This window comes from Gadus macrocephalus, chromosome 13 (assembly GCF_031168955.1).
Source record: "Gadus macrocephalus chromosome 13, ASM3116895v1".
Lineage (NCBI taxonomy): Eukaryota > Metazoa > Chordata > Actinopteri > Gadiformes > Gadidae > Gadus > Gadus macrocephalus.
This window is the reverse complement of record NC_082394.1, coordinates 7,061,787-7,077,964: the sequence shown is the minus strand read 5'-3', so window position 1 is coordinate 7,077,964 and position 16,178 is coordinate 7,061,787. Positions and strand designations below refer to the sequence as shown.

At 51.5% G+C, this 16,178-nt stretch overlaps 1 protein-coding gene across 1 annotated transcript in view; it reads left to right on the top strand.

Moving 5' to 3' along the window:
* Positions 1-16,178, top strand: part of LOC132470373 (receptor-type tyrosine-protein phosphatase gamma-like) — a 94,728-nt gene that overhangs the window by 58,724 nt on the left and 19,826 nt on the right. The window contains 9 exon segments of the mRNA XM_060068932.1: positions 914-980; positions 3,454-3,611; positions 6,140-6,335; positions 9,818-10,002; positions 11,706-11,814; positions 11,937-11,986; positions 12,302-12,929; positions 12,932-13,041; positions 14,896-15,092. Coding sequence (XP_059924915.1) covers positions 914-980; positions 3,454-3,611; positions 6,140-6,335; positions 9,818-10,002; positions 11,706-11,814; positions 11,937-11,986; positions 12,302-12,929; positions 12,932-13,041; positions 14,896-15,092 — 1,700 coding nt within the window.

Genomic DNA, 16,178 nt, shown 5'->3' with positions numbered 1-16,178 from the left:
ACACACGAACACACGCGTGCGTACAAGCGCTCGCACACACACACACACACACACACGCACCCGAACACAGACACACACACACACACACACACACTGGCACAGATTCACCATATCCAATCAATAAGGCAAGGTTACTTCCCCTAATCCCCAGGTCTCTTAATGGCCTCTGAGGTGCTCATATTATCCACATTCAGCATTCAGTTGAACACAATTATTCTCTTCCGACTGACCTGAATTAATGTGGAGAAGGGAGAGGGCGGTCCCCGCGTCCCATCCCCGTTTTGTCCAACCGCGTCTCTTAAGTAGGACATTGGGGGCTATTGTGGAGAGAGTGTGTAGCTAAACAGCTAGATAATGTTAGCGCCGTCTCAAGAATTACAAATAAGGGAGGAGGTGACATTGCCTTAGAAGGAGCCACATCTTTCTCTATATATATGTTGAATATATATGTGTGTGTGTGTGTCTCTCTGTCTTTGAACAGACAGAGAGATAGATAGACAGACAGACAGACAGACAGACAGACAGATATATCTCCATCTAATGGGAAAAGCATAGAGGATCTCACCAGCTGGGCATTCTCCCCCCGCATTGTGATTCATGCCGTACTTTGTCGGCACGCCTCATAAAACAGCAGCAACGCGTTAAGCGGAATCTGAAGCGCCGCGGATCCAAATGACATGTGTGCGTCTTTTCCCGCGGCGCAGGTGAGTGTCTGCCGGCACTTTGAAGGAAGGGAGAGACGGCCTGGGCTTTCTCTGCTGTTTACCGAACTGTGTTATTCTCTCTCTCTCTCTCTCTCTCTCTCTCTCTCTCTCTCTCTCTCTCTCTCTCTCTCTCTCTCTCTCTCTCTCTCTCTCTCTCTCTCTCTCTCTCTCTCTCTCTCTCTCTCTCTCTCTCTCTCTCACACACACAGCTGGGCCACAAAGACAACCCAGCGGTGGAGCCCATCATCCAGGGTCTGAAGGGGGTGGTGCATCACGGTGGGTGGTCCGCTCATCTCCCCCCCCCCCCCCCCCTCCCCCCTCTATCTCTCTCCCTGCTCACTGAGTGAACGGCACGGTCCACGGCTGTACCTGAGCACCTTTTCAAACCAAACGGCCATCTCTTTTGTCTTGTTACGTTGACATTGATCGATCTCCAGTCTGGGCGATCGATCGGCGGCGCCGGTGTAATTCGGGGGGGGGGGGGGGGGGCCGCATGCCATTTACATTCATTCACCTCTGCTCGCTAATTCACCTCCCCCTTTTGTAGCACCCGAACCTCCGTGCTCGATTTATATCCCGAGACCTAAAACGAGCCGGCCAAACGTACGCACGCCGCCCGCATCACAGGAAGGCGGAGCCAGTCCGACTTCCACGTCTCTCTGCTCGCCGTCGGAAACTAAATAGCCGCCCTGCCGAACCATTTCACCCGAGCCTCAATTAGTCACCACCGCACATCCCGGATCCACCCCAGTGACCGCCGCTCCTCCGTCCTCCGCCCACCTCGGCGCCTTGTTTTTAACTATTCATGCGGACCGCCGGCGCCACGGGCAGCTGCGTCCGAAAGCGGCGCCTGCGAAATTGTGTTTGAAGAACGCGATGGTCCCCTCTGTCGCCGTCGACAACGACTGCCTCCCTCCTATCTTCCCAACAGAACACACCGGAGCAAGATATGCACCCCATCGCATCGCTGTAATCCCCCCCCCCCCCTATCTATCCATCTATCTAGAGACGGGGGCGGCGATTCTCTTTACTGTCCACCTGGACAATCCGCTACGGACATAGTTGTATTTTTTAACGGTTTCCACCTAAACCCTGAAGATGACATTTTTCGTTGGGGGAGATAAGGCGGGGAGAAAGAGCCCCACGGGATCCAGACTGCAACCCTGACCCCGGTTGATGCCTTTGTGCACCGATTCCAATGTTGGCGATTCCCCCTGTATCCTCAAATCCCCCCCTGATGCTCTCGTGTCCTCTGATTAAATGATAAGATATGGCGTGGAGCGATTGGGGGAGGGGGAGGATAGACAGAGAGAGAGAGAGAGAGAGGGGCGGGGGGCTTCATGGTAATGGAGCCTTCATACTCACTGGCTTCTCCCTTTAGTCCTCTCCCCCCTCCCTGACTGTGTGTGTGTGTGTGTGTGTGTGCATTTGGGTGTGTGTGTGTGTGTGTGAGAGGTTTTCAACTAGCTCGTTAGCCACAGCCACCCCGTCCGTCAGGGCAGGCCCACGAGGCCGAGGTCAGGGTGGCGGAGAGGCAGCGCTGAATACTGAGAGTCACAGTGTGGCTCATCTCAAATGAGCCACCCAGGAACTGGAGTTCTGTCAGCCGGCGCGACGTCTCCGGGCGTTCGCTCGAAGAACAATGGCTCGCGTGTCAACCTTTTTTTTTCTCCCTGTTGTGTTTTATCGCGGCCTGTCTGTGTCTTGTCCTCATTCATCTCCGTCTGCCAATCCGTCTGACGTGACCACTACGTCTGCTTTGGACCCAAACGGAGCGATTCAGTCGATTTCATGGGGTTCGGTCGGAGCCTTGATGCACTCCCTTTTTTCACCATCCCAACAAATAACGATCAATTATTTCCTAATATTCGAGGCCGACCAATTCGCCTTTTCCCCGTCCCTTCCAGGTGTGTTGCATTCTTTCGCGTGTCCCGTCGCAAACCGCATTCCACAAGAGGTAAAGGGGGATCGATCTCCCCACCAGCGCCCCTACCCCCCCGTGGGACGTGATCTGAACCCAGGGAACACAGACCCCCCTTGTTGTGTGGAGCCACAGGGCCGCCCAGGGACCCAGAGACCCAGGGACCCAGAGACCCAGGGACCCAGAGACCCAGGGACCCAGAGACCCAGAGACCCAGAGACCCAGGGACCCAGAGACCCAGAGACCCAGGGACCTAGTCATCTGAGACGCGTCTCGCTAAGGGGGGGGGGGGGGGGGGGGAGCCAGTGCCGGGATAAGCTGTCAGAGCCAGCCATTTTATCTTAGCCTCCCCAACCCTCTCCTCACCTTAAGTACCGGGATCTGGTCAAGCGCCAGGACAGTGGGAGGGGGGGGGGTTATTTTTTTCTCTTTTTTAACGTGGCCAGCATCGTTCTAGCGGTGACGGTTTTAGGACGAGCCTTAAATTCTCCCCGGTTAAGTGAAATGAAATGATCTCGTTAATGCGGGTGTAAAATGTAACTCGCCGTAGTGTAGCGTTGACGGATGCTTTAATCAATGTGCGTTCAGGCAGAGAGAGAGAGAGAGAGAGAGAGAGAGAGAGAGAGAGAGAGAGAGAGAGAGAGAGAGAGAGAGAGAGAGAGAGAGAGAGAGAGAGAGAGAGAGAGAGAGAGAGAGAGAGAGAGAGAGAGAGAGAGAGAGAGAGAGAGAGAGAGAGAGAGAGAGAGAGAGAGACTTATGCTTGCAATTGTGTTCACGTTTGCCTCCATTCTTCTTCTTCGTCCCCCCTCCCTCTCCTTCCTCCTGCAGAGAAGGAGACTGTCCTCCGCTCGTTCATCCTGCGGGATCTGCTCCCGTCCTCGCTGGACAGCTACTACCGCTACAAGGGCTCCCTCACCACGCCGCCCTGCAGCAAGGTGGTGGAGTGGATCCTCTTCTCCAGGCCTGTATATCTCTCCCACTTACAGGTGTGTTTGGCACAGGCACACACAGGCACACACACACACACACACACACACACACACACACACACACACACACACACACACAGGCACACAACCACGCACTGAAGATTTTCGTAAGAGAAAAGCGATATTCCCCCTTCACACACAATCGGACACCGATTGCGTGTGGCCGAGGGATGACTCGCTGCCCCGTAGTCTCTTGAGCGTAAGCAGTTTCTCCCCCTCATCTACCGCTCTCCTGCCCCCCCGCCCCCCCCCTGTCTCTCCCCCCCCCCTCACGTCCTGAAGTCTGAAGTCCTCTCAGCGCGCGCTCCTCGCCCCCCTTAAGTGCCTCAGACGCGGTGTGATTAGGTAGGAAGGTAAGGCTAATTACCCGCCATTTGAATGATAATTGGTATTAGCTCTGAAGACAGGCTTCATGCTTTTCTTCTTCTTTTTTTGCGTTCCACGGAAGCACTTAAGACTTTACTAGCTCGTTTGCTCATTTCACCCCATAGTCATAGTATGCATTTTATTCCACAAAGCAGTGGCACAAAAAAAAAGAAATACCGTTCACAAATTGTTATTTTTATAACTTGTTAAAAAAAAAGAAATTGCATTCAAATCAAATCAAATCACTTTCATTTTGTCTCTCTCAAACTGTTCTCGTGATTGTGTGGTGGAACGCACGTGGGTGGGCCGCACGTTGTAAGCGATGAAAACGAACCGGGGGGGTCTTATTTGACGGTACGCACTCGGGTGCGAACGCAATTTGCAATCCTCCCGGATCAACTGGCGTCCGCTCCTCGCTGTTTGACTCTTCCTGATGTCCCGGTTACCTGGAAGTAAGGCAGGTTGGCGTGACGCCACCGCCCCGGATGAGATCTTCTCTCCTCCACCTTGCCGTTGGAACGCACAAACGGTTGTGCTGAGAAAAACACGATCGTGTTCGCCTACCGAACCATCATTTGAATCCTCTTGGCTGATTTTACCATCATCATGATGCGGTCAGAAGTTGACTAGTTATCCCCCCCCCCCCCCTTCCCCCTTTGTTCCTTGTAATTTGTTACTCGTGTGCCTCTGCCAAGTGGTAGATTGCCTTTATAAAGGTATGCCTCACTTTGGCCCACTTTCGCTTATTGAGTTCTTTGTTCTGCCAACTGAAATATTGGCTCCATGGATGTCATGCATTTCCCCTTTAATTACGGTCTTCGTAATAACATGGAGTGGTGCAGGCGGTGAGGCTCACTCAGTGTGTTGGTGCACTGGAAGAGGAGCACACTTGCTAGGATACTGCTCTGTCCTTTTTTTATTACAAGTGAAGCTTGCTTTTTTTTTTTACGTCTTTCAACTCCCTAACTATCGGGAGTGGATCTGATTGCTGCTTCCAAGGCAGAAGCGAGGAGTTCTTCCGCCGCCGCAGCTGGCGTAATAAATATTACAACGAAAATAAAGTCAGCCCAGGGCACGAGGAAATCAAACGGAAACTCTGCTGCGGCAGTTGACCAATAAGCAGTTTAAAAGCGATCGCTGTCCTTCCACTAGCGCGGGAAGACGGCGTCCCGGGTGTCGGGCGTTTACCAGGAATGGTGGCTCGACTCTAAAAATAAGAATTGCACATCTTTTTTTAGAATTCATCGATCACAGCTCTGATCCAAATGAGGCCAGCGCCGTAAAAAGTAAGACTGTATGCATTGTGCTTCCAGAAGGACGAGGGGCCAGGTCCACGCTGATCCGTTATTCACATTTCCCCCTCCCCCCCGCCACCTGCTCCCCGTCCCTTGAGTGTTGGTTCCTGACACCGTGTTCAAAGGCTCGATGGAATTTTACCGTCTTGGTGGAGGACAAATCTTTTGTACGGAATTGATTTCCGCTTAAAAAAAAATAAAAGATCTATCGACCGCCGGGGCGACTGGTGGTAGCGACGCGTACAGATGGTGTTTTTATGAACCTGTAATTCATTTCTGCAAGCACCCGTAGGAGCCATTGATTGTGGACCGTCTGTAATGTGAGGTCATTACTTGGGGTTTCAGGGGATCATTTAAACCAATCAATGGTCACAAATTTGCTCCATTGAAAAGTCTGGCCCCCGCCGCTAGCAGAGAGGGCCGTTCTGGTGGCCTGGCCAGCGGACTTCTGTAGAGACCTTTGTGCCCGGGCCTGCTAGCTAACCCCTGCTAGCGTTGTCTGTCACAGCATGGCACGCCGTAATGGCACCGACCAGCACTCACACACACTCGCACACACAAACACAAACACACACACACACACATGCACCCAGGAACCCTCACACACACTCACATGCCCACTCGCACACACACACACACACACACACACACACACACACACACACACACACACACACACACACACACACACACACACACACACACACACACACACACACACACACACACACACACACACACAAAAGCACCCACATCACGCAATAATGCAATCTCCCAGGGCCACTAGCCCCTACTACACACCTTGACCGTGGTGTGTTTTCTGTGTGTGTGTGTGTGTGTGTGTGCGCGTGGGCGGTTCCGTAGCTGGAGGCCTTCTACTCCATCTTCACCACGGAGCAACAGGACCACGTCAAGTCGGTGGAGTACCTGAGGAACAACTTCCGGCCGCTGCAGGAGCTGGGCGACCGCGTGGTCTACAAGTCGGCCGTGGAGGACGCGTGGAAGTCGGACGTCACCGCCGGCCTGGGGGCGGGGCCCCACGGCACCGAGGCCTCCAGAGGTGAGCGCACGCCATCCCGCCGCCACAGGGGTGGGGGGGGGGGCAGAGACGTTCCTTCCCGCTCCACGTCCGACCAAACCCTAACAGGGCGTGTTTTTTCCCGATCGGCCGCGTGGTAAGATGTATTTTGGTCCCGACGGAGGGCTATGGGAACCATGCAGGGTTCTTTTTTCCCTGCGCTGGGAGATAGTGTTGTGTGCGTCTTCTGTGGAGAATTGATTAGAAATGCTTGTGATGAAGTTGGAGGACGGCAAAACGCTACATCAGCAGTCATCCTTAATATGCGGCACAGCTGAAATAGTCCCATACCAACGGGGCTGTGGAATTGCTTTTGTTGTATTCTGGCAGTAGGCAGAGTATTAATTCAGCCTTTTATGCTTCTATTTTTTTTTGTTACTCTTTTGCCCTGTTACGCTGGCTTTTCCCCACACTCTTCCTCTGTTGTTCTTAGTCTTTAGTTTTTGTCTGTTTTTGGTTATGGATGTGCCTGTTGAGAAATTAACAGTCTTATTTCAAAGAGTGGGGAATCTATGTGAAGTTGATTTTAGTTTCCCAATGCCGTGATGAACGCCTTCTGCTTGATGTTCAGGCTTCTCCCCGAGAGTGGTCGTTATCTTTGTATATTTTCCCAGTTTTGCGATCGGTAAAGTCTTGCTCAGTGTCATGTCTAAAGCATAGACTTATATCGGCTGCTAACATCTATGACGTTGGATGGAGATTAAGAATCCTACGTACCAGTCCATTCGTCTTTATACTCCTTTTGGTCTTCTGGTCCCTGATGGTTACAGAAACTGAATATTCATTGGGTCTTCAAGGAGTGCGAAGCAGTGCTAATGCTGGCCTGGATTCAGAACGTAATCCCGGCCACTGTTTACGCAGACAAAATGGTTCTCATTAATTAAAAATATTTTTGATCTATATTTATTTTACCGTGCAGTTATCAAAACTAAACGACTCTCTCGCCTCGTTAATTCTCCCTTCAAAAAAGCATCAATAACACAATATTTTGCATAATATTTTTAGTTTAGCACTCCTGAATCAGAATTACCCACACATGAAGCAATCAATTTTGTTTTGCCATAGCACATCATAGTACAAATCTTCTACAGCTATCTCATAACCTCAGTACGTACACCGTACAACCCCCAAAAAAGATTTGCATAGAAATCCGATAAAACATATAGGTGTTCTCTTGGCACTGCAGCCGTTCATTTGTCACGGTTGGACAGCGAGGAGGGGGAATTGGTGGGGGGGGGGGCAGAGTCAATGTTGTTGCTCCAGCCGTCTCTGAAGGGCTCCGGAGTGAACGGGGGACACGGGAGACGGCGGTGGAACAAACCGCCGGGGGACCGCCTGTCCTTATCAGCGGCCGCCCGCCGGCTGCAGCAATAGAAGCTGATTTCTATGATCTATTCCGTTGTCCTCGCAGTGGGATATATTCACTTTTTCTTTTTTTTTCTATTTTTCTATTTTCCCTCGGCCCCCTTAGAAACACTCCCGATGGAAGCGGGGGACTGTTAAATATGCAAACTTGATTTTGATTTACGACTTAATATTGCAGTATAGGCACATCAACGCCCACCGTGTCATAAATAAGGTAATAACTAGGTGTTTGATAAATCATCAATGCGCAGCGGCCGCGGCACGGGAGTAAATAACATTCGGCGCCACCGGATGTTGCAGCGAGACGGAACGGCTTTAATTAAAATAAAGCCCCTCAGAGGCGCCCAAACAGCTCCCACCCATCCCCCCCCCCCCCGCCGCTGCCGCCGCCGGAATCAATAGCGGTCTAAACGCACACACACACCGCCACGTCTCAGTGAGACGGCCCAGCAAACCATGAGTTTGTTAAATAACGATAATAATGGTCCTGCTAATAATAAGTAATAAAAAGATATGATGTAGACGATGAGAAAAAAAGAAAAAGCCACACACATACACGTCGTCACTTGGCTCTCTGGCTCCCGGCTGAATAAGGTTGCGGGTTCGCAACCCCTGGCGCATGCGGTCCACCCTGCAGGTGTCCTTTGAGGACAAGAGGACTATCCCCCTGCCTGCTGGTTGATGAAGCCCTGGCTCAGCATTGCGCGATTGTATGCTAACATGACCCACATAGTTAGTAGCACCGCAACGACCCAAAGTAAAGGCGCCCCGAAGACAGACCGTCGTTAGTGGAGTTAGCGGGGAGGGTATGAGGCGGCGGGGCGGCAGAGTGGGCGTGGCATGGCGCCGACGCCGCCATGTGGCCTGCCTGAACGAAGGCGGCGGCAGGCAGGCAGGCAGGCAGGGGCGGCGGCCGTTGACATCTTGGGATCTGAAAGAGGGGCATCCATCACGGCCCCCCCGCCTCCACCTCGCACCTGTCAGACCTTATCAACACTTCATGACATTTATTCACTCTTCCTTTCTTGCGTGTGTGTGTGTGTGTGTGTGTCTCTCTCTCTCTTACTCCACCCCCCCCCCCGCCAACCCTCGCCTGCCTCGAACCTCGCACATCATTTTCATGATCGCCGTGGTTGCGTGTGCGAGAGTGTGAACGCTCACTACGCAGAGCCGAGCAGAGAAAGCGCTGGCCACAATTTCAATATTGTCTCCGGCGGTCCCACATTCCCCTCCCGAGAACCCCCCACCCCGGAGTGTGTTTGTCCGTGCTCCAGCCTGCACTGCCACCTGGAGGCTCGTGTGTCCTTGTTTAAACCGAACCTCTGAGCTGTCCACTGGCCAGCTATTCCTCTGCTGTTTTATGGAGAAATGTACTGTTTGGAGACGCTCGCTCAAGGGACGGACACACACACGCTCGTACACACACACACACACACACACACACACACACACACACACACACACACACACACACACACACACACACACACACACACACACACACACACACACACACACACACACACTTGTCAGTCAGCCAGCCCTCCTGAGCCTCACCTCTGCCAAGCCTTCGGGCAGGGTGTGTTTATTTAGTCATTCTTACTTTATGTCACCGGTTGTTTTTCAAGCCTCTGCCACTGGCCACTTCGATTCTGTCCACGCACGCACATAGACACACACGCTCACACACCCGACACTCATAGGCATGCCCACACAGGCACAGGGACACGCCAGAGTGGCACTCTCAGCCCAGGCCAGGTTTAAAAGTTCACAACGTCCACGTTGGGTGAAATCACCATGCCATAACCTCCCTCCTATGGCTCATTTATTTAGCTGTTGTCTTGTTTCTTATTGGTTGTGCTAACATCCCCCCCCCTTGCTCCTTCCTCTCCTCCCTGTCCTTCTTCTTCTTCTTCTTCTTCTTCTTCTTCTTCTTCTTCTTCTTCTTCTTCTTCTTCTTCTTCTTCTTCTTCGTCGTCGTCTTTTTCTTCTTCTTTTTCTTCTTCTTCTTCTTCTTCTTCTTCTTCCTCTCCTCCCTGTCCTTCTTCTTCCTCTTCGTCTTGGCTCTCCTCCTCCTCCTCCTCCTCCTCCTCCTCCAGTGTGCAGCACTGCTCCCCTGAGGATAAAGATCCAGCCTCTGAACCAGTCGGCTCTGACCCTGAGCTGGGAGCGCCCGGCTGCCCTCTACCACCCGCCCATCACCAGCTACATGGTGTCCTACAGCTGGGAGCGGAGCGACCTGGCCAACGAGAACACCTTCACCAAGGCCGCCGACCAGACCATGGTGAGGCACGGCGCCGACACACCTCGGCGCCGACACACCTCGCCGTGTTTAGGGTTTGGTGTGTTTGGTTCAGGGTGAGACTGAACTGGAGAGGGGGGGGGGGGGGTGAAAGTGAGGGAGAGGAATGATGTAGGGCTGGCAGAGGCAGTGGTTGACCGTTGTTGTTTATCGTCCATAAAGGGTAGGGTAGCCTCTGAATGAATTACGATGGGAAGAGTTTCACTTTAATTGCCAAACAGGTGACGAGAAAAAGGACTAGCTTGAGTCCGAAACCGGACTTTACATTTATATATGCGACAATTGAATGACCCTCAGCTACACTTGATGGAATGTCTTTTGAATCAAATAAGCATTTTGTCATATTTATCGATGTTGCCTGCAGTCCCAACGTTTATCGTGATACCACATTTTTCCAAACCACCGAGCCCTGTAATCACACCTAGCATAGGTGCGCAGATAATAATGCATAATGCGTCGCTACAAGGCATGCAGGCCCACGTCAGGGTTGGCGCATTAGCGCGCCGCGTAGCCCAGTGTACCCTTTTGTAAGCGCGAAGGCTACAAAAGGCTTTATCGACCCACGCACGCACACAGCCCTCAAGTAGCCGGCGGAGCCATGACAGCGCATCACACGCCACACTTTATTCTCAGACAAAAGGGCCGAGTTTATTGTCAAAGTGTTCGCGCGGCAGGGAACAAAGTGTTGTGTCCAGGGACGCTGCTGCTGATTGAGTGGCCTCTCGTATCTCCCGGACAGACAGACAGACAGACGGGGGGGACAGGGAAGGGGGACGGGGGGTTTAAAGAGCTCTGATTGTTTGAAGGCCAGCGGACAGGGCCACACGTATCTGAGGACGACGGGGTCACAGGCGACGCAGCAGCTCGGGAGAGGAGATGAGAGACCGGAGGGAGCGTCTGAACGATTACAAAGCGTCTCTCTCTCTCCCTCTCTCTCCGTCTCTCTCCCGAAACCCACCGGCCAGGGCTGTCAGGCTGCCCACCCTGGCTTTGATACATGTGGATAATGCGTGTCCTCTTTCAACGGAGAACAGAGCCCGTGACGCTGGCTGGTGGAAGTGCGTCGGTTCATTTTTCTTTTCTCGGAAATTCGGATTCGGCGTTTTGGTATAAATCAAAAAAAAACGTGCCGTTATTCTTGGAATCTAAAATGGGAGCAAATAATAAATTGTTGATATATTTTGGTGTGTACTGGCTACACAATAGCCGCTGCTTCGTCCAGCCTGAGGCAGAGCAGTTCCCACTCACCGCCCCACACTACTATTTTGTTCACTTCATTTCCATTTCAATTTCCAATGCCTATCTCTCCAGACGCGGGTCAATTTGGAGAAGCACTTGCTTTCCGCTACCGGCGAGAAATTAGTTGAGAATCACTCACAGGCAGAAATCCAGCTACCTTTTTACAGAACCCTTTCTAACTTAAGTAATGTCAACTGCCAAGTGCTAAGCTCAAATGGTAGAAACAAAACACAGAGACGCCGGCTTTCTCTGCAGGAAGGGCTCTCTGTAGGAATGTTGCAAAGCGTGTATTTCTGGTTTTGCTTTGCCCATGCTGCCATACGTCTTCCAAGGATTGTTCTTTCCGTGACGGTTGTTTGAGCAGATATAAAAAGACATGTGCGCCTCTTGTTTCTATTAGAGAGGGATAAATATTGTCTGTCTTCCCCCCCCCCCCCCCCCAACAGAAGGCGGTGATATCCAACGTTTCCCCGGACTTCCTGTACCTGTTCAGAGTGCAGGCAGTGTGTCAGCAGGACCTCCGCAGCGACTTCAGCCAGACGCTGCTCTTCAGGGGTGAGCACCTTCACCTCAGGGGGGGGATTAAGTAATCAATAATTTATACATTTATACATTAAAGCGGGTCCCCTTTTCAAAACTAACATTTCTCCTGCTGCGGTTTGCCTCTCGTTTCTCAGCCAACACCACAAGAATCTTTGAGGGGTCTCGAATCGTGAAAACGGGCATGGTGAGTTAACGAGAAGGGGGCTTTGTGTGTGGGTGTGTGCACGCGTGCGTGTGCGAGAAGCTGTGTGTGTGTGGGGGTGTGTGCACGTGTGTGAGAAGCTCTGTGTGTGTCTGTAAGACACTGTGTGTGCGTGTTTGTGTGTGGGTGTGAGTCGCTGTGTGTTTGTGCGTGAGACGCCATTTGTGTGTGTGTTTGTGTGTCTGTGAGACACTGTGCGTGGGTGTGTGTGAGATGCAGTGTGAGTCACTCGGTGTGTGTGTGTGTGTGTGTGTGTGTGTGTGTGTGTGTGTGTGTGTGTGTGACTCTGGTCTCCAGCCCACAGTGTCCCCGGCGTCCTCGGCGGACATGGCCCCCATCAGCTCCGGCTCCTCCACCTGGACCTCCTCCGGGCTGCCCTTCTCCTTTGTTTCCATGGCGACGGGCATGGGGCCGTCGTCAAGCGGCAGCCAGACCACGGTGGCGTCGCTGGTGACCAGCACGCTCCTGGCGGGCCTGGGCTTTGGCGGCGGCGTCATCTCCTCCCTGCCCGGCTCCCTGTGGCCCACCCAGGCCCCCTCCCACCACACCAGCCCCCCGCCCCCCCGGCCCACTACCCACCCCGCGGCCCCCCAGGGCCCCGACGCCGAGGGCCCCTCGGAGGAGAGCCCGCGGGAGGGGGAGGGGGCGGCGGCGGAGGACAAGGAGAAGGGGAAGGAGGAGGAGGAGGAGGAAGGGGAGGAGGACGACGCCGGCGACGACAAGAAGAAGAAGGGGAAGAAGGCCTCCGACGGCGTCACGGACGAGGGGCTGGCCGTCGCCGTGACGACCTCCGCCACCACCACGCCCGCCACCGTCACCGTCGCCAACAACACGGAGTACGGGAGGCCTTCCACCGGGGGGCCGGGGCCGGGGCCCGGGGTGACCCCCAACCCCGAGGAGGAGGAGCAGGTCTCGGGGGAGGCGGACGAGGACCTGGGGGTGACCCCGACCCAGGGGCCCAGCAGCGACGTCACGGTGATGCAGATCCCCCAGAACCCCACCCTGTCCACCAAAGGCCCCTGGGACAACAAGAGCCAGTGGCCCTTCTCCATCCCCAGTGAGTCTCCCACCCTACCGTGCCCGGCCTGCGTCGTACAGCCACACCCCGCAGAACAGAACCCATCCACGGGAGCTTCTAGTTTTGGCCTCTCGTAAAATCCGACCTATTCAACCCCAAACCGAATTTCCAGACCATACCTTCTTCTCCTTCCGACGTGACATTCTCCGCAATGAATTTGTGTGTGTAGCGCTTCTCTGGAATCAAACCTGCACACACACATGCACATGCACGTGCGAGCAGACACACACAGACACACACACACACTAAAGCAAAGCTGACGTCCTCATGCTTGAGTGTCACTACAAACCTGAGCCCTGCAGGCATAGGCAAGTTTGCCAAGAGGCTTTTGTTTTAAAGACGAAATGAAAGCAGTGGGAAGAGTTAGCTTCAGGGTGGGGGAAATGCCACCAGGGCATTTATCTTATGAAGTGCAAACTGTTTGCCATTTGTTATTTACCACAATTTAAATGCCTTTAACAGTCGGAATAATGAGATTCAGTTGCAGCACCCAAAGGTAAACCAAGACAATTATTTTGTGATTATCAAAGAAGATTCTGCTCACCGCTACGTTGGAACGGTGCGAGGAAACGACTTGAATCACGCGCATACATCATTTATGCATGCAAGTTGCTGTAAAGCACTGCATATTTAAAGACCACCTCTGTGTATGGAAAGTTTACAAAGTATGCAGAGTGATTCGATTATAACAATCATTATAAAGTCAATCATTCTATTGTTTTACTTATTAATGTTATTCCACACAATGAGTCCCAACAATTCCAAACTCCAAGTGACAAAATAGATACTGGCAAAAAAAGTAAACTCCAATGACGTGACGCCAGTGACATGGCTAACCCTCACCTAGAATCAAAACATTTCTGCATTGCTTGGCTGCTTCTCTTTCCCGGCTGTGACCAGGCTCTCCCTTAACATGGTAATATGTTCCAAATAAAACCAAATTCCTTCTCTACAGTCACAAAATACACTTTTCCAAGGAGCCATCTAGCAATCCCTCTTGTCTGTAGGCTTTTTTATGCTAATGGTTGTCATAGTGACTGACCATTATCGTGGCCTTGAGGGTAATCTTCACGTCAATCACTGAGCCTCGTGCGTATGCACGCGTGAGCTGTGGGCGTTGCCGTCCGTCTATGTATGCAGGCAGGGTAGTCTTGTGGCGAGGGCGTTTGACTTCCAGCTGAAAGTAGGGCTGAACGATTTAGGAAAATAATGGAATTGCGATTGTTTAGATCAATACTACGATTACGATTTAGTATGCGTTTTCTCTTTTTAAAGTTCCTTATGTTTTGTATTATTCAGTCAACAAGCAATAAATCATTATATAGTATGTCCAACACAACATTGGAAGCAGTCAACATCTAAACTGCTCTTTCCTTTAGGCCAGGTCTAAAGTGTGGAGATGAATGGATGCATGACTTGAGATTATGACATCTTAATTTAACTATTGAATTGTGAAAGAAAAAAATTAATCGGAATCTTACTGATCTCCGGTCAGTTAGAAAAACAAATCACCCCAAAAATGTAAATAGATCCCGAAAAAATAAATAATATATAGGTTTTATTTTTTTATTGCAGCCTTTGCGTTTTGCAAAAAAGATAACATCGCAATGTTGGTTTGAAGTCAATTTAAACGTTCAGCCTTGGCCGAGAGGGGTCTGTGTTCGAAACCCCAACGTCTACCTGTGGGGAACCTTGAGTCTTTTGGACGCTTACACCCCTGCCAAACTACTCCTTCATGTATCTTCACACCGTTCTGAATTCGCGAGTTAGTAACTTTGAAGACAAGAAACCAGCGAAAAGACCAAAAAAATAGATAAAACAGGTTTCAACTGCTTTTTCACCCGTATTTTTTATCCTCCCTGGTTCCTCAGAGACGACGGACTCCTCCAACCAGTCCCGGAGCCCCGCGCCCGGGATGGGTCGTGGGGTGTGGATCATCCCCCTGGTGGTAGTGTCCACGCTCACCCTGCTGTGCCTGGTGATGCTGCTGGTGGTGCTGGTCTACTGGAGGTGAGAACTCCCCGTGCGTTTAGCAAAAAAAAAAAAAAAAAAGTGCAAACCCATCTAAAAAGGAACGGGGGGGGGAGGGGGGGGGGAAGTGGTACACTGGATCCCTTCCGTTCCACAAGGGCTCTTTTGATCCTGGCTGAGGAAACTAGGGCAGCGGCGCGCTACGTTCTACACACACACGCACATACACACGCACACGCACGCACACACACACACACTAACCAACACACACACACACACTAACGCACACACATACAAACGCACACACGCATACTAACGCACGCACACACACTAACACAAATTAACACTAATACATACACACACACATTAACACTAACACACACACATGAACACATGCACACATGCACACATACACACACACATACTAACACACACATGCACACATACACACACATACTAACACACACACGTATACTAACACACACACACACACACACACTAACATACACACACACAAACTAACACAAATTAACACTAATACATACACACACACATTAACACTAACACACACACATTGACACATGCACACGCACACATGCACACATACACGCACACATACTAACGCACACACACATGCACCCATACACACACACATACTAACATGCACACACATACTAACACACACACACACACACACACACACACAAACTTAGCCCCCCGGCCCCCCATTCCTCTTCCTCAAGCAGTGCTTTGAAATGGCACGACTGGGGTTATATCACACAGATCTCTCCTTCACTCGTGACCTGTGCGGCACAACCCCTTTTCCACGCGAACACTCGCACTATACTCTTTTCATTTTATGTTGAGTTTCATTGTATAGTTGCATTCAATGATGGTTTCCAGGGGAAAGTCTGTGATTAAAGAGACCCTACCTTGTACTTTACAGTGATGTACGATTCACCACATATCCCCAGATGGGAAACGCTTAGTCCCCAGTTGAACGGGGAGACAATGGAGAACGTGCCGGTAACAGTGCTATAACTTTAAATTATGGGCAACATACCGCTAACCATAATGAGATCATTATAAAAAATGAAAGGACTTAATTAAAATCTTAATGCAATG